The sequence below is a fragment of the Colius striatus genome, chromosome 7, assembly GCF_028858725.1.
Source record: "Colius striatus isolate bColStr4 chromosome 7, bColStr4.1.hap1, whole genome shotgun sequence".
In the NCBI taxonomy this organism is placed as follows: domain Eukaryota; kingdom Metazoa; phylum Chordata; class Aves; order Coliiformes; family Coliidae; genus Colius; species Colius striatus.
The window spans coordinates 7,317,988-7,345,427 of NC_084765.1; the positions used below are offsets into that span (position 1 = coordinate 7,317,988).

General features: G+C 37.5%; 2 protein-coding genes across 5 annotated transcripts in view; one reads left to right on the forward strand and one right to left on the reverse strand.

Annotated features, from left to right (window-relative positions):
* Positions 1-16,040, reverse strand: part of IMMP1L (inner mitochondrial membrane peptidase subunit 1) — a 30,406-nt gene extending 14,366 nt beyond the window's left edge. For both annotated transcript variants that reach the window (XR_009819059.1, XM_061999760.1), the window contains exons 1-4: positions 16,004-16,040; positions 1,948-2,085; positions 1,118-1,206; positions 71-197 (exon numbers count right to left, since the gene is read on the reverse strand). Coding sequence is in view for 1 of the 2 variants with exons in the window: in XM_061999760.1 (XP_061855744.1) it covers positions 71-197; positions 1,118-1,206; positions 1,948-2,052 (321 nt within the window). In the remaining variant the exon portion in view is untranslated. The remainder of the gene's footprint in view (positions 1-70; positions 198-1,117; positions 1,207-1,947; positions 2,086-16,003) is intronic.
* A 123-nt stretch (positions 16,041-16,163) lies between these two features.
* ELP4 (elongator acetyltransferase complex subunit 4) overlaps positions 16,164-27,440 on the forward strand; it is a 136,735-nt gene continuing 125,458 nt past the window's right edge. For all 3 annotated transcript variants that reach the window (XM_061999711.1, XM_061999714.1, XM_061999712.1), the window contains exons 1-2: positions 16,164-16,338; positions 22,455-22,490. In XM_061999711.1, the coding sequence (XP_061855695.1) occupies positions 16,167-16,338; positions 22,455-22,490 (208 nt within the window). In that variant the 5' untranslated portion in view covers positions 16,164-16,166. The remainder of the gene's footprint in view (positions 16,339-22,454; positions 22,491-27,440) is intronic.

The following is a 27,440-nucleotide window of genomic DNA, read 5'->3' on the forward strand; positions in this document are numbered from 1 at the left end:
CAAATCCTTTCTAGACTACCAGGCCTACTTAAGCAGTCATTACTTTACAAAGCAAGAAACTAATACTTACATAGCTGTGACTCTTAAAGAAATCTGAAGGGTTGCTTGTGCAGACTTTATCCCCTTCCAAGCCAATTACTCTTTTACAGATATTTGATTTGGGGTCATTTGGGCTTTTCACAATTACAATATCTCCTCTGAGAGGAAAAAACAGAAACAAAAACAAACAGAACAACTCTAATTACAAACTACTTGGCTGAATACATGTGCATCAATGTGTATACTCCAAAAACATCCACATACACTACAGAAACTTCCTTCTGCTGAAAAGTCTTGACTACAATTTTAGTTTCTTCAGTTTTTACACACAAGTAAATTTTGAGAGTTTCATTGTTATTTAGTTCAATTATGAAACATTTAAGATTACATTTTAATAGCCAATGCTCCGATGAAATTAATGCCATTTAACTTAATCCTGTTGTTCCTTTAACATGGAACAGAATAGTTTCTGTGTTCCTGAACATTATTGAACAATGGTTATTCTTCCAATGCAACTTCAAATGTCCAATCTGAGTTTGTAGGACCTGTATTACTTTTGCCTTCTGATTATATACATTAGATTGTACAGTGAAACAGACCACAACAAAATGGGTGAGGGCTGTGAGCCTACTGTGCTCTACAACACAGTCTTAAAGTAATATTTGATAAACAGTACTTATACCATTTGGTCATTTTCTTAATGACCTATCTGAGCACAGCAATACCTACAGCCTAATTTTCAAGTAAGACAGAACTGCTTAGACAGGAGAAGTTACAGTCACACCATACACCTGTGTTAGAGAAGAAGAAGGAAAAAAAAAGATTTTTTTTCCATTTTTTGACCAAAGTTGTAGAAGCAACACAGACCATATCACACAGACCATATCCTCAACAAATTCTGACAAGGTGCTTGATGGGCTGGATGTGCTGATAAAGTTACTTTAAAGTCCATCAGACACAAGAGGAGATTTATGAAAAAATTAGAAGCAGAAGAATGTATAAGGGATGAATAGAATGTCGTTATAGACAAGCTCTGGCAAATGGAGTGCAAAATTCTAGTCCCAACAAAGGAGCATACTTTCGAATGCAATAAAAGTGGCGGCTAAGGTTCTCCGAGAAGACAATATCAGAATTTTGAATGGTTGGTTCCATTGAAGGTCCAGAACACTGCAAATCAAAAGTAAATGAGAAAAAAATTACTATTTCCAATTATTTTATTTAAAATACATTAATATTCACATTATTTGTTAATAAATTAGAAAAGGTGTAATGTAAAGAACAACTCCAAGTGAGATGCTCAAGAGAAGATGGGGTACCTTACAAGGTGCAGACAGCTGCCAGAGCTTATAACTCTGTTGCTGCTCCAGAGTGCTCCTGAGCTGCACTAGGTGCTCTGAGCCCTACAGATTGATTTCAGCACCTAATCTGCAGGAAACTGAGATCAGTACTCAAAGCTCTGACAGCTTATTCCATTCTTTAGCCTCTGTGAAAGAGAACGGTCATGGAAGCTGCAAGAGCAGCTCACAGCCTAACTCTACTATGCCCAGGAGCAGGGGATGAGGGGAGTATAAAACATACAGAAGCCTGCCCACTGGAAACATGAGCATTTCCTATGGCATTATTAGTGACTCCAATCTTTCTCGAAGAATATTGTCTCTGCAAAATGCTTAACATCAGTTTCCCATTTGCTTCAGTGATGCCTCAAGCAATAGCTTAACAAAAAATACAAATGCCTAAAGTACAAGTAACTTGTAAAAAGGCTGGACCCATCTCCAAAAAATAGGTATTTACTAAACATGCTTTGAAAAAGCTTTAAAGCAAATGAAGAAACCTGAAATAGGGCCATTAACACATATAACAATTTCAGTATTATAGTTTTATTTTCTTGTAATGAAAATGAAAAGTTACCACAACAATTCCTCCAAGGTACTCAAAGGCACAATGTGCTATGCAGCCATATTGCACAGTATACCCAAGAAATCGAAAGGTTTTTCCTAGGACATTGCGAAGCATGGCACAGTGTTACGTCGTTCAGCTGGCTCTAGTCTACAGTAAAACAGAAGAATATCATTCATTTGATAACAAACAACCTGACATTTACAAAACTGTCTTTTGTATCTAACAACTGATGGATGATCTTTCAAGAAAAACAAAGACTGTAAACAACAAAACAAATCAGATACATCTAAGGAGATTAATCTAGTTTAAACTCAGATGCTATCTTTTTAATTTCCTACACAGACCCTTCCACGTGTACAATCAGTAGACCCCTCCCATGAGTGAGATTCAGTTGAGTAGGAACTGAAACAACAAACTAACTTTGCCAAACTAGAGAAATTAATGAAGAGAATGATGTCAGTGCTCTCCATTCAGTCAGCTGGGCTTCTTTTAGTCAGACAGCAGTCAGGCTTACTTGCCATGTCTGAACATCTGCAATAGTTATGAGAATGTCTTTCCTTCCACTAGAATCTGGAAAGCTGTAGTCATACCTTTAAATGGAAGCTTTGACTTCCTGACCAGACAATGTATTATAACTTAGTTGCAGTTATTTATTAAATAACCCTTGATAGAGTTATTTTAATCATGTGAAGACAGTGCAACTTAAATTACTGTTTTTCTTCAAGCACTACTACTTAAAGTCATCAGCAAAATAGAGAAGCAGCAAACCATTGGAAGTGATCTGAAGGTATTTCACAGCTGAAATTACATTTACAGAAGACTGGTGTAATCAAGTAGTCAACCAAAACTTTTAAAAGAGACCTGACAATCAATCAAATGAGAAAGGCCTTGAAGAACTAGACACAATTAAGGACAACTGAGTCCTTGAATGGTTTGCCTAAGAGTGACTATACTAGAAAAAGAATACGGTTGTTGATAGGAATTCTGGAGGTCTTGGAGAGCTTTCCTTCTACTAGACTTCCATTACCAAAACACTTGCATATAAAAATAAGGCATTTGGTCGTTCTGTTCTCAGCTGCAGTACTGTGGTGTAAGTTCTGCAGCACACAAGACACTAAACACCTTCTGACCCCCTCCCCCAATTATTTACATAAAATTCTGATGATTAGATATAACTCCTGCAATGCTAATCTAAGATGCTCCCTTAACCCAAACTTCAAGAGATATAGATATATTTATCTTAAGGAGGTAGAAAACATACATGTTGAAGTAACGGAAGCAAAGTTTTGCATTCTGCAAGAAACCTGTCTTCCTGAAATGCAGTATCAGCTTTACCATGAACTAAAACCACAGCACGGTTTCCTTCATTTACTGAGATGGGTCAATACAGCTTGCTAAACAAATACAGCAAGTTAAAAAGAAAATACAAGAAAAATGCTCTGTGTACAATATGCCCTACTTAATAATGAAGTACAGACCACCCCTTCAGTAGTTCATGACATTTTGCTAAAAGCAGATATTTAAAAGTGCATAGCTTTACTTGCACAACTATCTCTAAAAATTAATGGGAATTTTGCCAGAATACGGCCAACAGTAGCTTTTGTTCTTTGCTTTCAGTGTTTATTTATAAAGAAAAGACAACAACCATTCTCGGGGGAAAATGTCTCTACCAAGCTCATTTCCTTCTTCCAAAAGGATGTTTTACATTAAAAAAAATATAATTACATCTCCAGAATAAATTCACTTAAACCAATCTGTCATTCATTATGCTTAGTATTAGCTAACAAACTTCAAAGTAACAACCCAAAATGCAACACAAGGGAGATAAGTCTTGAATTGTTTCATTAGCATGTGCAGTGCCCAGCACACTGCAGGATGCCCCATAGAAACAGCTTCTTTATAAATAAAATGCACTTTCAGCACAAATTATTCTGGAGAGCCAAAAAAACAGTTTGCTCTTCTCAACCTGCTACATGATGAAAAGCCTGGAGCAACTCCTTGCTCTCAGGACTAGAACCACTGTGAGCCCAGAAATGTGTTACAGGTGATAAAAATGGAGTGACAGCAGAACAATCTGAGTTGCACGGCTAGTGGGGTCCTAATGACCACAACTGTCTTTTCAGAGAAATCCATCATCAATACATCCTAACAGCACCTGCTAGAAAGGCAGCTTCAAATTGCTTCTCACCTGAGGCAGACAGAAAAATACTGCCCAACCATCCTGTATTTCAGATCAATGCTACTCAGAAACCTTACATTAACATATTAAACGCAGAATTCAGGCACTTCTGGCTATTTGAGGTAAAAAGGAATTGTGAATACACTGCACCACATTAATCAGAGCAGGTAGATATTGTTGATTGCACCAAAGGGAATGGTAACGACTCACAACAAGAGAATGTAAACCAGCCATCAGGCTATCAGTTTTTTATTTATTATTACAAAACAACGAACAAGTGCTGTATGTTTCTGAAAATAAGTTTCAAACTGACTGCAACTGGTTTCCTATTAAATTTTGGATAACACTACTTCCTAATAGTTACACTGAACACCTTCATTTCTCTCTGATGTCTCTGAGTTAACTCTGAATGAGGAGGAAGATGCTTGTAAATTTTCAACGAAACCGTAGGGTTTAGAGGGCGCTTTACTGACTGCCAGAGCTGTCATGGTATAAAACTAACCTCAAGGACAGAACATCAATGGAAAGGTCTCAAATTTTATTCCCTGTCCTCTTAAAAAAAATTCTTAACAGCTGACACATGGATTTCACCAGTCCCAGTTTATAAATGGCACAAAGGATTTTTTTAAACATTTAGGCTTATATGTTTATGCCTATGAAAATTTAAAAAAAAAAATCTTTAGTTCTTATGTAATACCTTTTATTGCCATGCAAGAAAGTTCATTTTTAATTAAGGCATATATATACACACACACACATCATATATAATCTGAACCTAACAAAGTAACTTCAAAGTATTGGGGAGGCGTTTTTAACATTAAGGTCAATCTTCAGACATCTAACCTTCATTGCACAGAGTAACTACAATCCTGAAAGGTTCCATGTAGTTTTAAATAACACCTTCTAGTTAGTGAGTCCAGTAAAAAAAAAACACAAAACAACTATTTTTAGAAAGCCCCACAGAATATTTATCTTCCAATTGCTGTAGCTCAATCAGGAAAATATAATTGTTTCCTCAGTACATTTTTAAAACCACGCCATCCTTTTAATCACAAGAAGGAAAACGGATGAACATTTTTCACTATCACACAATTAATTCTGATACCAAGTGCTGTCAGCAGGCAACTCCACCAGATACAGCATAAGACCATTAAGCACAATAAAACAAATTATTTAAGTCACAGGCTCCTTGAAAACTTAATGGATCTGTTGTATAAACATCCTTATCATAGAACTAACAGCGTATAACCTGTTGTAATTACTTCCAGGTACTACCTACTATCATATAGTAGGGAGCTTAAAATTTTATAGAGAAATAGACATTGTTTTTATTCCAAACATAGACATTGATTAAAAAAGGTTACACATCCATATTTATCACATAGAATACAATTTGTTTATTTTACAAGAACTGTATAGTCTATGCCCTGCAGCAAATTAAATGCAAAATGTAATTACTAGTATCTTCTGTTCTTTTTTCCTTACATAGCCTATGCCTTCATCATTTCAGGTTTTTTTGTTTGTTTGTTTATAAAATTAATCACAGCTAGCAGGGTGGAAATCACTTTGAGCCTCATGAATGACATCCAAGAGATGGGAAAGGATTAGTTCTCAGTTGCTGCCAGTTATAGCGCCAGGTGGCTTTTTCTGCAGTGAAGGTGTTACCGATAATCCCATTACATTGGTACTAAATCTTGCAGACATCAAAATTATCACCAAGGTTCCCTTTCATCCCATCCTTTCCAAATGACTGGAAGTCGCTTCACCTGAAAGAAGTCAAATCCACATGCAGCTGCTGTTTTAGCAGCCAGCAGACTCCCTGAGAATGCCAATCGTGATCCAATTTCGCTGTGCTGGTGGCCCCCTATTCCCTGTCCAATAATACATCTGTTAAAAAATCCTACAGCTACAAATCAAGTTTAATCCTACCAGGGACCTCATGTTGGTCTTGTCTTCCAAAAAGGCAGCAGGTTTTGCCGTCTATCTCTGCTAGTGTCTGGGGAATACTCTTTAAATCCCAGCCCTACTTAGAAGAATAAGCTAAGGATCACAAAACATGACCTCAAAAACCCTGATATGACTATATTCTGACCCAGAGGCATTCATTCTAGGTGAAGATTAGAACTTTGCATAATAAGATTACACAGCAAGTGAATGATATCAAGGGACTATCCATATGCAGCCGCCTGGTTTTCTATAGACAGCCTATGCTCTGCAATATGCAGTGCAGACGAAACAGAGCTTGGTCTCTCTAGCTGAAATAAAATAGATTCACATAAATTAGTTGGCCATTTCCAGATTCCTAAATCCCCTATTACATCTTTTATTGACAGCTCCTGTGAGGATAGCACAAATGTTATTCTCTTTGTATTCTTTGCTTCTATAACAATCACACTCCAAGGGAAATGTACATAGGTTGTCTAGAAATTAACATCTTGTTTGCTGTAATCTTGGATTACAATTAACTATGTACATAATAAAATTAGGAAATCAATAAGCAGATTTATCATTTCCAGATAAACTGTCTTACACAATACCATGGTTAACATATGGTGCCAAAATTTTAAATACAGGAAAATCGAAGTCACAGCCAGTGAAAGTGTGGCTAAACAAGTTATTGGACTTGACATTAAATAGATTTTTCACTATTATAATAAACTTGCAGTCATGTTTGCTTTAAGCAGTGCTTCTTAATTTTCACTAATATTTAGCTAAGGAAACAACTGACAAACTATAAATAGCAGAAACTCCTCTCTTAACACTCTCCACTTCTAACCACACCTTTCTTCACACAAGGTAATCCCAATTTGTACTATCCCTTTCCCAAAGGGTTACTCCAAGATTTTTACTTGAAAAAAATTCCAAAAACTCCAAACCAAATACTGCACACTAATTAGGTTACTGAAATATTTATAGTTTATCTGTTATTTATATTAATCTATTATTTTCATTATTTATATTAACTCTATAATAACTATTAATGGTATTAAACTATTATTTTCGAACTTCTGCATTAAATTAATGTTACATGTGCAAAAATAGTGAAGGGTGTATATTATGTTTATTTGGAAAGATTCTTCCAAATATCAGATACACAACTTAATATAAAATGTTTTAAATATTCTCATTACAACCTGAGGATTCCAAGCATCTAAAGCAAAGCAAGGAATTTTCACAAAGTCTTTCCATATGTCAAGCAGAACTTGATTTGTATTCTAGCTGTTGTCTGCCTCCAAAAGAAACACTGCTTCAGCCTGGCAAATCTGAAAAAGCTTGGTGATATTGTGGAAGAGAAGATTATTTTACCACATTACGTCTACATGGCACTGACAGTTTGTCTGCAGCAAGTGCTCCTTTATCTGCTGATCTCAAGCTGAAGAGGAGCTCAATCCCATAAACATAAATTCACATAACACCATCCTCTGGTGTTAAACAACTGGAGATTACTTACATAAGAATAAGTAAGTTTTCAAAACAGATTTCAAGTAGTTCTCCCTGGTTTTATTTACCTTTGGGAAGAAACTCCTAACAATCCCACAACCCTGTATAAAACACTGTATTAATTGTCAGATGCATTCCAAGGCTTCTGTCTTCCTCTGTAGCTCTATAGACTCATCTTTGCTAAACAGTGAAATCCAAATAGCTGAGCAAAGGCATAGTCATATGTGGCAAATTTGAGCCAAATTTGAGGGATACTGAAATATTCCCTTAACAGTTTCCTGTAACACTGTCAAAAGTTCCAAAGGTCTGATGGACAGTAGTCACTTTCCTGGTGACTGAGAAAAATACACCGTGTATACATGACAAAAAGGGTCAAATAAATGTATATAGCTCAGAACAGAGTCATCTTAAATTTCCAAAAATACTCTTTCTTGAGACATTGACATGTAAACATTTAATTTTAATGAAGACAAAGAGTTACAAGTCCAGTTTTGGCATTAGGCACTTAAAATCTATGACTCTACAGTAACTAAAATTGTCCATGACTTCCATGTCACCAGCATTTCCCAGTGCTGATGCAGCTTCTAGAAATACACAGGTATTCTTGGAAATACTACTCAAAGCAGTGAATCGAAGGACAATTCCTCTATGCACTGACAGGTAAATAGGCTGATTACTTAAAATATTTGTCATTACAAAGAGGACTGTTTGCTGGTAAAAAGCAACTCCCCCCCTTCCCAAAAAAAAAACCTCCACGCCACCCCAAACTCCTCCACATCAAAGTAACCTACTTTTTATACACCATCATCAAGGCTGTTTAGAAAGAAATACAAGTGTCTTTATCTTATCTTCAGTGGTAGTCTCAGAGTGTTGTCACTGAAGATTACACCATAGTAGTTTATGAACAGAAGTCACACAGGATGAAATCTTACACAAATAGTAAATCAAATCTATTATTAAAGAAAAATACAAGAACAACAAACATGACCAGTTTTAGCACTGTCAGAAAATCTAACGATAGCAATGAATCTTCCTGTGCGTTCATCAACGCTTCCCAGATATGAGCATCACCTTCTAATGAAATATCTTATGCACACTCTGCATTCAAAATGTTTAAGGAAACAGACAAAAGTAGGTTCAGTATTTCCAAGTTACCAGAAGCAAAATGTAGAGCAAGTGCTTGTCATTGCTATTACTCTACAAAAATTTATAGCCTTCTCAAATTGTTCCTTGTTACAGAGTTCTAAATACACACATGTACATGGATTCAACTATGTATTTTTCCAGAGCACAAACTGTATTTCATGTGAGTTTATGCAGTAAAAATAAACTATAAGCAGTACTTTTTCCTCACTGCTCAATAAAATTTTATTAGCTGTTTCTGAGCTGGTTTATGTATAAAATACAAGTTCTGTAAGTTCTTCTCCACTTACAGATACAAGTATTAAAAAAGTTCCAAACATCAATAGATGAGTGCAATGATATTCAGTCTAAGTTAATCCCCAGACATCCAAATCCATGAATAAAAATTCATCAGTTTTAAATACACTGAGCCTATTAAGCAAGAACAAAAGCATATGCACAAAAGAGCTTTTAATATATTTCAAAGCCCACAAGAGCCATGGTCTCATTAAAATTATAAATTACACAAACATGGAATAAAGATTCAAACTGCAGTGCAGCTAAGCAGATTACAGAAAACCCCGCGTTCCATATGATAACACACCATGGCCCTCCCAGATGGGGGCTTGGAACAAAAAGGCCATCACTGCAGCTAGGGAAAACCTCCTTGTGATCTCTGGTTTCTGTTCAGCAGATGACAGCCAAATAATATGTTGATTATTCTGTTTGTGCTGCTAAGCTTGTAAGATGGAATAAAAGCGATATGATCTACTGTGAACTCAATGCTAATGTGTTGCTCCACTCATAAATAATATACTGAATTTATTCTGAAACTATCTTTTTATCCGAGTTCCAGGTTTTAAATGCATGAACTAAAATAAAAAGACAGCATAAACTATTATTTAATTTGATGGTTAAAGATACAGCTGACAATAGTGAGAACACTGATTACCTACTGAATCAAATAAGTCGAGATGCCTCCTTCAAATTTAGCAAATGATTATATGCCAAGGTGCAAGATGCTGAGCACACCCCAGCCGAAATTCATATAGTAAGAAGGTTTCAACAATAAAACAAACTTCTTGGACTAGATGGTCTCAAGAGGTCCCTTCCAACCTTAGTAATTCTGATTCTCCAGCTACCATCATAGCACTAAGATCTAAGCTAGCAAAAACTAACTCAAGTCAACACAAACTTCAATGCATTACTGGATAGGTAACTTGAGAACCACAAAGGTCATTCTCAAACACCGAAGCACAAGAGAGCTAGTTTGCTTGTAGCCCTGTTCCCACATGTGTCCTCCTGAAAAGGGCTTCAGCTAATACAGGACTTTTAGCATGGAACTGGCAGGCTCAGTATAGGAGATGGAAGAAGCTGAATCCATTGAGATAAAGAATAACGGAAGTGAGCTAAAATACAGCTTGACTACCAAAAATAAAAGTTAAGATTTTCTGCTTTTTTTTAATCACGATATTATTCCAAATTTGGAACAATAGAAGTTTTCTTAAGTAGCCAGTAGCAGATCAGGCTTTTTATATTTAATGTTTTACTAGATTGCTTATGCTTTACCTAACCCAAAAATCTACATTTTAATTTTTGCCTATTTAAAGTAAAAAATGCCATTTTTCTTCATCTCTTGATGACCTAATTGGTTTACCATTCTAAACAAGTTCTTACAACAGTCGTATCTTTTGAAAAGCAAGGCTTCCATTTGTGCTCAGAAAAGGCATAGTGGCACAGCTCTACAGAATTATTTACTTCAGCACACCTTGATTCATCCCCCACTCCATGAATAGTCATGATGCTGGAACACTACATGGAAGTCTGTCAAATACATCTAAATGTTCCTATAACTGCAGTGTCTTCAATGCAATATGGGCAATCAGATACAACTGGAAGACAAAAATGAAGCCTCAAAATATCAAAGCATTTAAATTGTGTTTTTCCAGTTGAACTACAAAGTTTACTCTTCACCTCTTCCGCTGACATGCTGAAGTGACACTTTTATTCTTTGAGGTAAAACATTTTGATTCAAAATGAAACAGAATTCTGGCTAGAATCTTAACTTCTAATTTTTAATCTTGAAGTAAACTTTAAACAGAAATTGAACCCAAGATAGAAAATACTACAGAATATCACACATCATAATACAAGTCATACTCCTTACTAGTTGTTGGTTGGTTCCCCTTCCATTGCTTTCAGTCCCATTTACAAGTATTTTTTAATTACTATGACTTTTTTTTGAAGTCCTCTTTTTATCATAAACAGAAGGAAAATAATCTCTATGAAATACACCACTCATCTGCATGATGCTTATTACGACAGTACATTCAATTGACACATTATTTTTAGTATTACTGTTTTAGTAACACTATACTGTACATTTTAATAATCTGAAATTACAGAAACATTTAATAATTTTCTTTAGGATTGTAGAACTTTAACTCACCTCTCCTAACTTATTTACTTCTGGTTTTAAAAAGTTGTTTAAATTTGACATACGTTTAAATTTTTATCACTGCTTTTCAGTCTACCCACAGGGATGCATTTAGGTAACATCCAGATGCTTTCTGAAGAAAATCATATAATGTTTTAAATAATATCATACAACTGGTTTCTCTTAAACCCTCCCACTAATCCTTGCATTTTCCACAGACTGATTGGGTAAGTAGTCTTTAAGCTTTATTGTACTGAAAAAAAAAAATCATACAGGTCTTCTGGTGTCAGAACTTTCAGGATTAAACATTCTTTCCAAAAGTTGGCTCATGGCCTGAAGATCCAGCACTTTCAAACTTATCCCATTCTAGCTTAGTTCAAAGATCAGGAAAATGAAGCCATCTTCTTAGCAGCCATAATCCATGACCCATGCTGTTAGATACTTAAGAACATCTCAAAAGCAAACTACCTTGTTTCAGCTCCCAGCGGGAGCTCAGCAGGGTACTGGATCACATGACTGCAAAACCTACCTAGTCAGGTGACTCAATAGCTAATCTGATTTGGTGAGTATAAAACTTTAATCAGCACAGTCTAATACCATCACATTCCACAGCCGATGAGGGAAGCAGCTTGGCGATGTAACTGCAAATGCTAATAAGATTATGAATTAAAACTGCCACTAGGATGCAGTTTTCTAGTTCTATCCCATACATAAACCCAACAGAAAAATAATACTGAAAACCAATCAGGCAGACATATGGGTTTGAAACAAAATGTGCTGATATTTTATTCCAAAAGGGACAGCACTTTGTTCATTGCCACAAAAGGACAAGAGCACACACTGAATCTTGTAAGGCAAAATTAAAACATTGCAAAAAAACCATCAATATGAAGTCAAAGAAAATAAAATATCTATATCAATAATATCATCTTGTTGAGCAACCTTGTTCACAAAATACAGCCTCAGCTTGTGTTACATGAAGGTCCTATGAGTTTAAATGTGCTGCATCCATTAAAAGAACAGAAGCAATGACAGACACAACAGGCATGTTTCCTATTACCAAGCACAAAATGGCTAAAGCACACTTTAAGAAGTGCTGCTATTTTGGGGGCACTAGGATTTTCACACTATCCATAGGCTACAGCTTTTGAAGACAAACATATTTGCAGATCAAATTCCAAGCATTCCTTTTCCCAAATGTTTTGACTGCTCTCACTCAGCCATTGTATTCCCTCCATTTTTTCCTTAGGAAATTCTCACCCAAAATGCTCTTCATCCATTTTAGAATCTGCATTTGGCAAAGACAAGTAGTTGAATTGCATCAGCAAGTGCACAAGAAATGGAATATGGTTTGATTTCTTCATATGAGAGTTGAACATATTCACAGTTAAAATTGACAGAACTATTTGATCAGGTCTACATGATAATGTGAGCTGGAAGAAAAGCTGACTGTTCTGACATTCAGCACATCCTGACCTAGACACAAAGGTTTCAATTTCTCCATTTTACAGTGAGCTAAGTATGACCATAGTCAGATGCGATAGCTCAGTTGGCAAGAAATAACTCACTAAGACATTTCCTGATCACTTGCAACTGTCACTGTGTTCTTTGGTTTCGCTGCATTTCAATTCCATCCCTAAAGTAGGATTAGTAGGATTTATCTACCTACTAATGAAAAGAAGGATTTTTTATATAGTAGAATCTAGAATTACAGTTCCTGTGTCCTTGCTTTCTGTCAGACAGCCTCTACTAGGATCTTTTACAATGGCTGGAAATTCAACTTCTCGAAAGTGGACATGCAAACATCAGCAAATCTTTAGCATCATTCAAAGAGTATGAAAAAGCTATTACTGTTCCTGAAAATGAAACACTATTGACTTATATGCATTTATTTTCTTCTCTATTTGCCCAAAATGAAATACAGGTAACTTCAGATGTTGTAAAAGTGCAGTTTTTATAAGCACATATTCAGATGTAAAGCTTTATTGCATTAAATATGTAAACATGTTTAAAATAAACCTTTGAAAAATAGCTTACTTGTACCTGCTTTCTAAATCAGCAGGATTTAAACCTTACCTATCATTTTAAAATGTGACAGAGGAAAAATGAAGATCACAAACAGAATTACTGCAATACTTTTTAACATTCAGTTGTTACACTGGAAAACTAATTCTACTTCTCCATATTTTTGGAATATCTGAAACAGTCTACTGTCATAAGCTACAATGTAAGAGTTTCTCTATTTCAACTCACAGAAATTACAACAAAAATATTGCTTAAATACTTGAGATTCCAAAATAGCTGCAAGGTTCCCAGTCAGAGGTGGAAGGTTCAGCTGCCCCCTCCCCACTGTGTGCTCTTTTCTTTCTTGCATGAGCTCAGAAAAAGACACAAAACTGAGTTGATAGATCCAAGTCAGATTAGTGAGCTGAAGCAGCTCAAGAAAGGATCTGATAGGCACCAGGGTTTGTTGAACTGGAAGCAGAGAAGGAAAAGGAAATGAGACTTCCTCTTTTAGCAACTGACCTATTATCAGTACAGGAGTTGTTGAGACATCCAGTAAACTTTGTGCAGGAAAAACTAAAAATTGTAGGACCACAGTACAAGTACTCCCAATTCCAAAATATTTTCATTATATGGGCTCCCATGAAAGAGGAAAACAATAAGAAATAATGTCTCTACCTCTAATCGCCACATAGGAAAATGAGGTAAGGCAAAAAAAAAAAAAGAATAAAAACTACCTGTCAGAAAAAGTAGTAATGAGAAATGGAATAACAAAAGAGAAGGCTCAGCCCTAAATGTTTGCATATACCATGAAATGAAACCTATATTAGTATGTTTTATTTATAAAACGAGCAAAGTGCATATAGTATTGAGAACCATTTGGTTCTTTTTTGATAGGTATGTGGTGATGTATCAAATATATCCTCAGTGGGCTACAGGTATTCTAGAAAAAGTGCTCCAGTAGATAAACTGCCATTTTTAATAGTGTTACACCTGCAAGCACTCCTATCAGAACTATTTAGGTATCTGGAATCCAGAATGACAGTACAGTAAGCAATGAAGGAGCTGATGTGATGTGTTAAAGAGTGAGTAACGGTAACTTGCAGCCTCCTCACTCAATTACACATTATTTATACTGACAATAACAGATTCTTGAACTCTTCTAAAGAGCTGTGAATTACACTTTGTCTATTTATTTTGTTAAAATCTTTCTTATTCCAGATATTTACAAATCATTAGTCAGATCCTACAGAAGTGACATTTAATAGATATATTTATTTCTTGCCAGGTTTTTTAATGTGACTTTGATTTCTTCCTCCAAAGACAAATACTTCCAACTTTCACTGAACAATAATCTACATTTTAAATTCAATACTTCCTAACTGATATTTCACAGTTTAGCAACAAACATAAAACATTAAGACAATATCATGATACTTGTAATAGAAATCTTTAACTGTCCACTGCTTAACATTTAAAGAAGCTTGGGCAGCACCAAAGCTAATGCAATTTCAAATAGGAAGACAACATGATGAAACTTCACAGTCCCAACTTTGAATTGGATATTAAGGAAAAAACTTTGAAGTCCAGGATTGTTAATGTGTTGTTGCTCTTTTTGGAGTTGGCATTTCATATGATGATTATTTTTTCCTCAATTAAAGAAAAAATACAGGCTCAACAACTACAGGTGTTTAAAATCCATGGCTTATAGCAATAGCAAAAAACATTCATTGAAATTACAGATCCAGAGTGGGGAATTAGAGCCTCTTTAATCCATCCTGCTATGTGCAAATGTCTTCAAGTAGCTTAGGGTGCATAAAAACACCAATAGATTAAAAACAAATATTTGTGACAGTGACTACTTTATATGCTTGTAGAGATTTTGCTTAAATTCTGGGTACTATAACATAAGGTATTGATTTACCTATAATTTTATGGTTTTTCAGTTCACGTATCTCACCAATTTGTACATACACTCAGTTTAGGGCAATTTTTTACTGATGCAGTCAAGGCCAGAGGCTACTATCTATAAATGGCTATCAACAATTTATTAAAAAAAGAATGTGGGGCACATAGATTTTCTAAAACATACAAAATAACTTTCTATGGTGTTAGTAACTGATTCAACAGTAAATGCTAATGAAGCACAAAAATTACACATCTCAGGCAATGCAACTTTCTCTGCTGCAGCTCTTGGTTTATGTTCTGATCCAGAGCCATCATAATGGCACAAGGGAGGTTTTCAATCATACATTTATTACAGATGCACAGATATTTACAAATGAGAGGAACTAGAAATATAATTGTGTACCATGTTCTACATAACTTAAATACCGTTAGAGGGGGGAAAAAAAAAACCAACCCAAAATAATATTTTCCAAAGTGCTTTTCCCATCCCATTCACCCCTAGTCTGGCACACGAGATAAGCCTTTCTTGAAGCGGGTGACACCGACAGCGCGGCAGAGAGATTGACGAGGTACCTCAGGGGTGCAGGGGCATCTTCCCCTTCAGGCCGCACTCCGCTTCACACCTTACTGACAGCTCAGGCACCCCAACCCCCTCGACAGAAGGCAGCGGAGTTTCCCCTCCGCAGCGCGGCCGGCGGGGCCGAGCCACCGGCACTAGCACCGCACTGCTCACCGCCGGCCCCAGCGACAGGGCACGACGAGACGCAGCCGCCCGACGCCCCGGCAGCCCCAGACGTCGTCCTTGGCACCCCGGAGAAAGCCCCCGCCGTAAGCCCTGGCAGCCACAGATGACGTGCTGGCACCCCGGAGAAAGCCCCCGTCGAAGCCCCGGCAGCCACAGATGACGTGCTGGCACCCCGAAGGAAGCCCCCGCCGAAGACGCGACCCCCTGCACCCTCCGTCCCCCCACTCACCTGCCTGCTCGCTACCGGGCGTCCCGGCCCTTCCCGGGACGTGTAAACAACCCGCTCTCCTATTGGGTAATGGGTTTCTCATGCCGCTGTCCTATTGGTGGAGAGGCAAGGGCTCGAATCTTCCCGGCGTGCCCTGGCTCCTGTCAAGCTACAGGCAGCCGCGATGGCGGCTGTCCCGGCGGGCGGCGGGGCGGCGCGGGGCCATGGGGCCACCAGCTTCCAGCGAAAGGCCGCGGTCGGCAGCCGCCTGGCCGCTGTCGCGGGCACTCGGCCTTCTGTTCGCCACGGGCAGCTGCTGCTCTCCAGCGGGCTGCCCTCTCTGGATTGTGTGCTAGGTTGGTGGGGGAGCGGGACCCGGGATCTGGCTGCCGCGCCCCTCCTCCCCCTCTCCTCCGCCCGGGGGCCTTTTCCTTTGCTGGGCGCTGCTTGTCATTCCCTGACAAGATTCCCTGATCCCACAGCTACTCCCGCAGGCTTTTCCTTCCTCCCCAAAGTTCCCGCGACTGGGGGGAGAGTGGTGGGGAAAAGAGGAAGGAGCACAGTCAGCTCCGTTTCCCGCCCGAGGTTCCCCCGCCCGCGTGGGGAGGGAGGCGATGCGGGCAGATGCGCCCGCCGTGCAGCCTGCTTGTGGGGGAGAAGGTTGCCGGTTACCGCGCATTTGAACCACTTTAAGCAGCATTTCTAGCGTGGAAAGCTACTTAGCAACACGTTCGAGTAATATTTCAAACCGTTCACAGTAAGGGGTCTGAAGTATTTGTTTCTGAAAAACACGTTTGCTGAATTGTAGTTGTATGTAATATGCTTCTGATTCTTCAGGGTGGCGATTTTTAGGATGTGTTTGACCATAAGACTGGATTCTCAAAGTGTCTTCACTATCTTGCTCACCACTGCTACGTCATTATAAGTGCCCCATTTAGATAAGTTGCACTAGTGTGATGCTGTTCTTACTGAATCTGCCTTTGCCTACTGTCAGAGTCAAGATGCTTGATAGATCCTTGGACTGACCTATTGTGGCCATTGCCCTATTATAACATAAGCATGAACTACCACCACGTACTTGGATTCGGAACTAATTTGTTTCACTAATATAAACATCATGTTTTATCTGCATGCACTAGGGCTCTGATCCTTTCACTAACTACTGACACAGTTGCATTAAATCTTCAGTGTGCATAGATAGGACTGCTTTTGGTTGAGGAATGCTTGGCTTTAGCTTTGTTCACTCATCCGTGGAGGAGTATATAGAGTATAAGAATATACCACTTTTCTTTCTAAGGATATTCTCTTATGAGTAATGATAAATTTAAAAGTTGTATCTGCGTTACAACAAAGTTTTTGCAGGTTGTATATCTTAAGGAGAATCACATTTCTGTGTCTTTTGTATGTCTGTGTCTGGTAGGGAGCAGTTGCACTTTCATCAGGGATTGTCATTCTTGTGGAGAAAGCTCTTCCTCCTAAGGAAGTTAAGGAAGTTAGTCATTGTTCAGGATAAATCACCCAGCTAGGTGGACCTATACAGAACCATTGATTTTAAGACTGGAGTGGAAACCTTGGGAATTCATCAAATGCAGCCTTAAAGCAGGCTTGGCACTGATTTCAGAGCTGGTTGTTCAGCTCTTTGTCCAGTTGAGTCTTGAGGATCTGCAATGGCAGAGATTTCACAGCTTCTCTGTACAACTCAATCCAATGCTTAAGTGTCAGGGTATGGAGTTTTCCTTATGTCTTCTTGGAACTTTCCTGATTCAGTTTATTCCTGTTGTTTCTTACCTTCCCACTGTGCACCTCAGCAAGGAGCTCAACTGTCTTCTCTTAGGCACAGTCAGGCTGCTGTTAGGTCCTCCTTCCTTCACCAGAGAGCTTAAACAAGCACAATTTCTTCAGCCACTCCTCTGGGGTCATTTGCCCCATCTTGGTTCCTCTGTGTTGGACTCAAGCTTATATTTACGTCTTTCTTGTACTGAGGAGCCCAAAACTGGGCATTATATTCCAAATGTGATGTTATGAGTTCTGAGTAGAGGGGAGTGGTCATATCCCTTGACCAAGTGAGTGAGCTGCTGTTGATGCAGCCCACTGTGGTAGTGACTGTATAAATTTTGTACTTGGTCTCCTTTGTGTCCCTTTTGAGTGTATGTGGAAATGCTTCATCAATGTCTTTCAGAATGCTCTTTACATGTTTCTTAAAGAATATTGTTACTTTTTTCCTTTCATCTTATCCACCAGCAGTTAAATACTTGACTGTACAAAATATTGAATTTTATTGTTACCAGGGACTGAGGACAAATCTTTTTGTGTAAATTTCCAGTGGCAGTTATTATAAACTGTTTTAGTCTGGTTTTTAATGGTCAGCAGGCAGTCTTCAAGGTATCTTGTTTTGGGCTTGATTTAAGCTTGCCTTATCCAGAAGCTGCAATCCAAATACAGTATTATTTTCCAGACATGAAGATATGGTTTATGAATAAGTGTGAGTAAGGAAAAGCTTGGTGTTATCAGACACAGGTCTGATAACAGAAACTTTTGATGAGAAGAAAAGGCAGAGGATACATGGAGGAATTTCTTTTACCCTACAGCTACTGACTGATTTGTTATTTTATTGTTGATAGCTGGCTCCTCTTGTGCAAAGTCCTGCGTTGGTATCACAACAACCTCATGCAGCACTACAGGCTTGGGGATGAGTAGCTAGAAAGCCATCCACTGGCAAAGGACCTTGGGGGTGTTGGTTGAAAGCTACGTGAACATGAGCCAACAGTGTGGCCAGGTGGCTAAGGTGGCCAATGGCATCTGGCTTGTATCAGAAATAGTGTGGCCAACAGGACAAGAGAAATGATTATGCCCCTGTACTCGGCACTGTTGGGGCTGCACCTCGAATACTGTGTTCTGTTCTGGGCCTCTCACTACAAGAAAAGTGTTGAGATGCTGGAGCGTGTCCAGAGATGGGCAATGAAGCTGGTGAAGGGTCTGGAGAACAAGTCTTATGAGGAGAGACTGAGGGAGCTGGAGGTGTTTAGTCCAGAGACAAGGGGGCTGTGGCAACATTATCACTCTCTACAACTACTTGAAAGCAGATTGTAGTGAGGTGAGGCTAGTCTCTTCTCTCCAGTAATGAACACTAGGACTAGAGGAAATGACCTCAAGTTGTGCCAGGGGAGGTTTAGATTGGAGATTAGGAAGAGCTTCCTCACTGAGAGGGTTGTTAGACACTGGCACTGCCCAGAGAGATGGTGGAGTCCCATCCCTGGAGATATTTAAAAGACATATAGATGAGGTGCTAAAAGATATGATTTAGCGGTGAGCTTGACAGTGTTAGATCAGTGGTTGGACTAGATGATCTTAAAGGTCTTTTCCAACCAAAACAATTCTATGATTCTGTGAAATGCATTTCCTTTCAAAAAGAAATGATAGATAAGTGCTGGATTTCAAATGCCCTGCGCTCATATCTCCAGGCTTTGTATTCATTTTTACTTCCACGGGCTGTAGAACATATATGCCAGAATTGTGCTGAAGCAATTCTCTGTAATGAGATAGAACTATTGTATAATATAACCGTCACATGCTTGGTATTGAGTGTTTTATTTCCAGATACTTCTAAAAAGGTCACAGATACGCTTTGACCACAATGGGGACACTTCCCCACTTGCAAAGTTCATTGTATTTCTGTCCATAAGATCTTAAATCTTCTCGTAAGTACCAGAGCAGAAAGCTACAAGTCTTGCATAGTTGTTTACATGTACCAGAGCCTTATATACTGGCAAAGAAAAATTAGAACGTCGGAATTAGAAAGAATTACATGCTCACAGCAGTTTTCTTAGAAAACTTGAAGATTTGATCTCTTCCTTTTGATTCTATCAGCATTCCTGCTAGTTTTTCCTGTTGTCTGTTTTTTGCTTAATTTACTATTATTGTTGCCCATGGTAATATGAATATGTAACCATGGTAACCACAATAATTTTACATATTGTCTAATAGAATACACTTGTTTAAACTGTTTGCTGATTCTGAAAATGTAAAGCAAGTCCTCTGACCTGAGTTTGCCTTTAACAACCAGGGTATGTGCACAACTGTGGCTTGTAGAAAAAGACAGGACAACTGATGATCTGAAAATATAACTTGTGAGGATTTTGACACTGTTTGACAAACTTCTTTTTGTGCAAGCAATTTAAAAGCAAAAGAGATACTACTTCTGTGGTGGCTATATGTCAGCTTTTTATAACCAAGATTTTAAGTCCTGATTGGTGAGAAGTAATATGTTACTTAGAGCTGTTTTGATCTTATTTTCTATATAAAGCTATGATTTGGTAAAAATCTTGTAATTTTGAGCTTTTTTTTTCCTGTGTGCTATATAGAACATGCTTGTTTTAAATAACTGTTGTTAGTAACAACAGTTACTCTGTCTCCCTGAACAATTGAATGCAGTGAGTATAGTTAGTATTAAGCGTCTGCATGGTTTATAATTTTAGTCTTTTTTTCTCGTTTTCTGCATAGTACATCTTTTGAGTTCCTTTACATTTATATCCAGAACAAATAAAGTGAACCAAAAATTAGTGGATTAGAATATGGGAATTCTAACTTTCTGATAAACAGTATTTTTAGTTGGATTTTTTTTTAAATATCTAGGAACTGCTTGATTACTTGATAGTCTTGCCATAAATATTGGGGTATTTGTACATCTTGACTCGGGAGTGTGGCTTAAAAAAACTGTGATGTGTTGAACAACAACTAGGAAATTAATAGTTGACTAAAGATTTACACTGCAACATACTGCTGAAATTGTTGTCCATCATGATATGATATCAAGATGACTCTATGGTGTTTTTAATTAAGGTGTTATGCAACAATATCAGCACTTTTTGGCCTTTGAGAGGGAAAACTACTTTTTCTCTTCCTTCTGGGTATACGTAAACGTTACAGATGCTGCAGGTATTTGTAGTCACACCAGCAGATCTAAGGATTAAGAAGCTGATCTGATTCTGATTAGAATCAGTTTCAAGTGAAGTTTAATGATCTCTTACATTGATAGACCAAATTATCCTATTCACTAGAGTCCATCTATGCAGTCCAGAATTGACTTGTTTTATCGAGAGCCTTGCATATTGTGCTGATGTGATTCAACTTGTTCCTAACTTGCTTTGAAGCAGTATGTAATTGCAGAAGACATACTGCAGTTTCCTTCACTCAAAACACTACAACAGGCTACTTACATATGGCCATCTGAATGCTTCCATATAAGAATGTCACAATCTTATATGATTGTTCAACAAAATATTTGTAATCTGATTGCAAATTACTCCACGGTTTTCAGTCCTGGAATTCAGGTTATGAGGCAATTTACACTTCACGTAAAATAAATTATTAAGCCTTTCACAGCCTGCCCAGATGGGTTTTGGAGGCCCCTTATCTGGGGACATTCAAAACCCACCTAGACAAGTTCCTGTGTGACTTACTCTGGGTGATCCTGCTCTGGCAGGGGGATTGGACTAGATGATCTCTCGAGCCCCCTTCTAACCCTTAAGATTCTGTGATTCTGTGATTCACTGTCCTTGTTAAAATTCCTTCTTGGGAAAACCAATTAAACCAAGGAAATTAAGCAGTCAGGATGTGAGTTCATAGACTTTTTTTTTTCTGGTTCTCAATACTGTTGAGATCAATGAGATAAGAATCTATGAGAAGCATATTAGAAGCATTCTGTTCTGTCTGTTATTCATTCAGTCATCTGTGATTGGAACATAAGCATTGACTGTAATTGTTTAAGCAAAAAGAAAGAAAAATAATAGTGGCTATGTATAATCTGTCAAAATGTATTCTTATTTTTAGACAAATAGTCAATTAACTGCATTCATAGCGTTGTTTTCTTTCTAAGACATACTATAAAAGACTTTAATAGGTCTTTCTCAGATTGTGTTAATGATATTTAGGATCTGTCAGTCCAGGTTTCATTGGGTGAAATCCTACCTGTCTTATTGTCATATCTGTTCTCAGTAATAAGATAAAAAACAAGGGAGCAATTTTGCCTCATTGATTTATATGGGAATTTGCTAGCCTCTTAAGTCATGTTTCTTGATACAAAGGAATATATAACTTGATAGTGATTTGTACAGATTTAATTTGAAGAATGTTTACATCCTTGTAAAAATTCACAGGCTGAGACCATACATCATTATTGTACTACTTGAACATAGTTTCATAGAGCTCTGCAGGATCTTTTTACCACAATGATGATAGTACAGTATATTGTGAAACTAATTGTAATGTGTAATATATAATTACATGTAATGTATAATTATTTCATAATAGAGAATTGTAGGAAGTATTGCAAAGGTAATTAAAATGTTGTTCACTTTTATATTTTTAAATTCCCCGTTATCACCTTTCTTTGACTTATAAACTAAGAAAACTTAATTGCTCTCTAACATGGTATTAAAATGTAGTCTTACTTTATTCTTCGTTTTGTTTCCAGGTGGAGGCGTAGCTGTTGGAACTCTTCTTCTCATTGGTTAGTATAGAAAACATAGATACATGAAGCCATATTCTGATATGTTTCCTTTGGTTTAGTGTATTTATCAAAGAACTTCTCTTTTTTTTTAAACTCAGACTTTAAGACAGTATTACACTCAGATGCCTTCACTTTGGGTAACCTTCAGAGTGGACTATTGTCTGTTTCAAGAATTATGGGAGGTGGATCAAAACTTTACTTTTAGACAAGTTTCAGCCCCCAAGAAGACTACTGCAGCATTGTGTTTGCAAGCAGGATGTTTAGCAAATATTGGGACTTCTTAGAAATATTTTCAAATTATTTCAGATTTTCTAAACTACTTAATTTCCTGTAAAATTTCAGGCTGTTTTTCATCACAAAGGTGGGGGTTTTTTTTAATTTGGCTTTCTGATGAAGATGTGATTGTCTTAGTCAGAATCAATAAGTGAATGCTGATAAAAGGTTGTTTTCTGTCAGGATAGACACACTGAGATGATTAATCAGTTCACAACGGAACTCCCCTTGCAGACTACATTGAAAGTGTCTGGTACTATGTTCCTTTCTGTTTAAAATGTAGCAAAGGAGAAGAAGACTATTGTACACATATCTCTTGTCTTCGTATCTTCAGCATACATACTGGACTTAGAGCCAGGAAACATTTCCCAGACCCCTCAGTTTAAGAACCACAATTGTGAGAGAAGGCCAACTTCTCATAAGTTAGTAAGTGCTTGCAGTTTCAGCATGAGTAAAGACAATCATTATAGCAGAAGAGAAATTGAAGGAGATACCATCTGATTTATCACATCAGTTCATTAATCTTGGGCTTCTAAGGATACAAAACTACTTCAAAATGATGTAGGAGCTGAATGATGACAGAAATGGGATTTTTTTTTTTCCTATTTTAAGTGTTTATCAGATTAATGGTTCTTATGAGAAACTTTAAAGCTTGTTCCTTTCCTAGCAAAAAGAACTGATATTACGGGAAAAAGATGAAAGGTTGTTAGAGAAACACCTGTAATTATGTGGAAAACATCTGCATCTGTAATCTGTGTTCATATCTTAAATAGTATAGGAATTTAAATACTACTTTTTGATACCAAGTTGTTGGGACAGAGAATGAGAACCTAGGGACAACAGATCTAGCTCTTAGCCTTCCAGTCACTGGAGTTTCTCTGAACTGTTGATGCCTAGAAAGTTGCATTATTGCTTTCTTCTGCTGGATAAGGGAGCAAGGTACTGCAATATCCTTATTTGCAAGAGTGACAGAAACCTATTTCACATAGCAAAGCTATTTGAGATACAAGCAGTGTCTCAGTGCTGTATATTAAATACCAAATATCTTACATTAAAGACTGGAGGACAACTGTCAATAGATTTGAAATTGGTAGGTAAAGCCTGGAAGATAAAAGTGAAAAAGGTGTTGTTACAGACAAAGAGGACAGTATTTTTCAAAAGATTTAGCCAAAATGGTGCCTTACTACATTTTCAATGCTTCACAGGTTGTTAAGGAGTGCAAAGTTGTAAAATGGGAGTGTAAAGACAAAAACTGAAAAACTCAGGTACTGACTAAGATACAACTGGCAAGAATTATCAAGAGTAATACAAATTTTTCTTAAGTTCCTTAGGAGTTATGAGACAGGCAGGTTGGCTACTTAACAAAGTGGAAAAGCTAGTCATCATTGATGCTGAGAACACAGAAAATTTTAAGAATTTTATTATTAATCTTCACTTAGAAGGAGCGCTGAAATCTCATGATTATTGTGATTGAGAAGAGTGATGAGATTTCAGCTTTACCTAGAGAAAAAGCAGATGAGTATATGCCCAGGTGATTTGAGTGGTTTCAAATAGATTGTGCTTGCAGAGTATTTTAAGACCTGTTAGGACTATTAGAGTTTATGAGAGCTGGTAGAGGACAGTGAAGAAGAAAAAGAACTGGAAGATTAGAAAATGCGAATTGAGTTTCTATTAGTGAATGCTGTTTGAGGAGTCCATTCTGGACTCAACTTCTGCCTCTTTCCCTTGAGAGGTGCAGGGGGATGGGGAATGGGGGTTGTGATCAGTTCATCATACATTGCTGCTCCTTCCCTCTCGCACTCTTCCCCTGCTCCAGTATGGGGTCCCTGCTTTGGGAAACAGCTCTCCATGAACTTCTCCAACATGATCCTTCCCACAGGCTGCAATTCTTCACAAATTGCACCAGTATGGGTCCTTTCCATGGGGTGCAGTCCTTCAGAAACAGACAACTCTGGAGTGAGTCCCCCATTGGGTTACATGTCCTGACAGCAAACCTGCTCCAATGTGGTTTCTCCATGAGGTCACAGCCTCCTGATGGATATGCATCCATCAGCTCTGGTGTAGGGTCCTCCACAGTCTAGGGGTGGATCTACTCCACCATGGGCTTGCATGTGCTGCAGGTGGACAACCTGTCTCTCCATGGTCTTCACCACAGGCTGCAGGGGAGTCTCTGCCTCGAGCACTTCCTTCTCCTCCTTCACTGACCTTGGTGTCTGAAGAGTTGTTTCTCTCACATATTCTCACTCCTCTCTCCCAAGTGCTGTTGCATAACTCTTTTTTCCCCCTCCTTTTTAAATATGTTATCCCAGAGGTGCTACCATTACTGCTGATGGGCTGAGCCTTAGCCAGCAGTGGGTCTGGCTTGGAGCCATTCGGTATTGGCTCTCAGATACGTGGGAAGGTTCTGTCAGCTTCTCACAGAAACCACCCCTGCCACTAAAACCTAGCCATGCAAACTCAATACAGGAATATAAGTAGCAGTTGACTGCTCTGAGTGCATACCTGGCAATACTCACTGCTGGGTTTTAATTTACTTATACCCTATTTTAGTTGTTTATTTGTGATCTGATATTAAATTTGGCTTTGCAGAAACGTGAAGGAGAATCTCTCTTTTAGATTTGAAAGCAATTTTTTTCACAAATGAGAGTTACCATGTATTATTTTGAAACATATAATTATATACAAGAAGTCTTAAAGTAAGAACTGTATTTATTCATGACTCAATAGTATGAAAATTTTAGACTGATTTTTAAAGTTGGTGCAGGTGGAATTGTAACTGCATAGTTAGAACATCTTGTCAGTATATAAGATAATTCTGTCATGAGATTAGTCTAGGCAAGCTTAATATTATACAGGATTGAAGCTGTCAGTGATAAACCTCCTAGGAAGATATTTCAGTGTTGTACTCCAAGTGTTATAAGAAGGTTGAATTCTTCCCCCTTCCTTCAGCATTCTCTAAGGGAAGAATAAATTGCATTACTTTTAGGTTAGCTCTCTTAACAAATTAAATGCTCATCTTCCTTATTTGACATTATCTTGGTTGATTTAACCAAATAATAGTAGATTCAAGGTATTAAAATATGTATTAATGGCACAGGTTACTTGGTAAGACTGTAAAATATTGTTTGAAATAAAGAGCGCCATGATCTTCAGTGTAACTTAATTTTATCCTATATTCTTTTGACAGTGTTTTATTTATAAGAGAATTAGAAAGTTGAGGCACATGGTAGTGTCATGCAACATCCCAGCTACTAGAGGAACTTGGAACTTCTGGGATTTGTTTATATAGTAAGAACGTTTGGGATTTTAACTAATACTTTAATTTTGAAAGATCTTACTGTGCTGTGTTTATAAGAAATGGTAAAGCAAGCATTCTGATGCTGTGTGAAATGAAGTTTGACCACTATCAAAACAGGTTGTTCAGTATGAATGAGACCACGTGTTTGTTGTTTCATCTTAAACTACTTTCTAGAATGTCCCCTTTCAAAACAAACAAGTAGTTGCTCCTTTCCCCTTCCTCTTTCTGATGTACTTCACCCTGTTGTGTGTCTGTTTTGCCAGCCTCAGGAAGGTTTTCCAGATGGATATTATTTTGATTTTTCATTATAAGCCTTGTTTATATAACACATATGAGTTGCAGTACACTCAAATATGTCCATCCTAGGTACCCTATTCTAACATACTTTAAAGATGCTCTAGTTTTGACAAGGTCATGGACAGCTAAATGATTTAAAGTTTATCAGTAGAAGGGGTTTTTGTTGGTAGCTGAGGTCAGTTATTAGAAGTTAAAGTTGCCTGGTTAAAAGCAGGTCTCTACTTGTGCATTCTAAGCCTTGAAGCAGTTTCAGCTACTTTAATTAGCTACTATTATTTTTGTTAGACATGCAATTTAACCTGACTGGTAAGAGCTCTCTTCACTTGTAAATATAATTGAGTTTATTCATCTTTTTAAAGTTGAAAAAGATAATCTCCAGAGAAGTACAAAACAGTGATTTGCTAAATATATTTCTACAAAATACAAGTTACCAAGGGATTCACCTTCCTGAACTGTGGCCAAGTGCCAAATACTGTAACTTATATGTTTGACAACACCATTTTGGCATGTGCTAATTAAATGCAAGTGACACAAAGTATATCCCCTCAAGCTTAGTAAATGTGGACATTAGGAAATTATCTTTTAAATGGAATTTCATATTATTAAAATAATCACATCTTATAACCTGCAGCAATTCAGGGAGATGTTTCATAGCTACAGAAAGACACACCTTAGGTCACAGTACCACACAGCAGAACTATCTGTTGAAAAAATTATCAATACTGATAGACTGTGACAGGCTTTTGGCAGCTTTAGGGCAACCTGTATAGACCTTATACAGAAGAAAAAAAAAACTATCTGTACATTACATTGTTGCAGTCTTCTTTTTTCCTCTTACAGCTCTCATCATAATAAGAAATTATACAACAAATTATCTTTGTAGTTTTTCAAAGACCTTCATGCTATTTCATATATTGATGTTTAAAAGTCAGGTATTATAATATGATCTATACATATTTGTTACCTTACGTTTTTGATTTTTTTTTTTGTTCCTTTTCAAGTTACAGTGCTTATTCTCCACCCCCTAGAGATTTTTTTGCTTGAGGCTACATGTTTACATATCAATTTCTATCATTAGATTT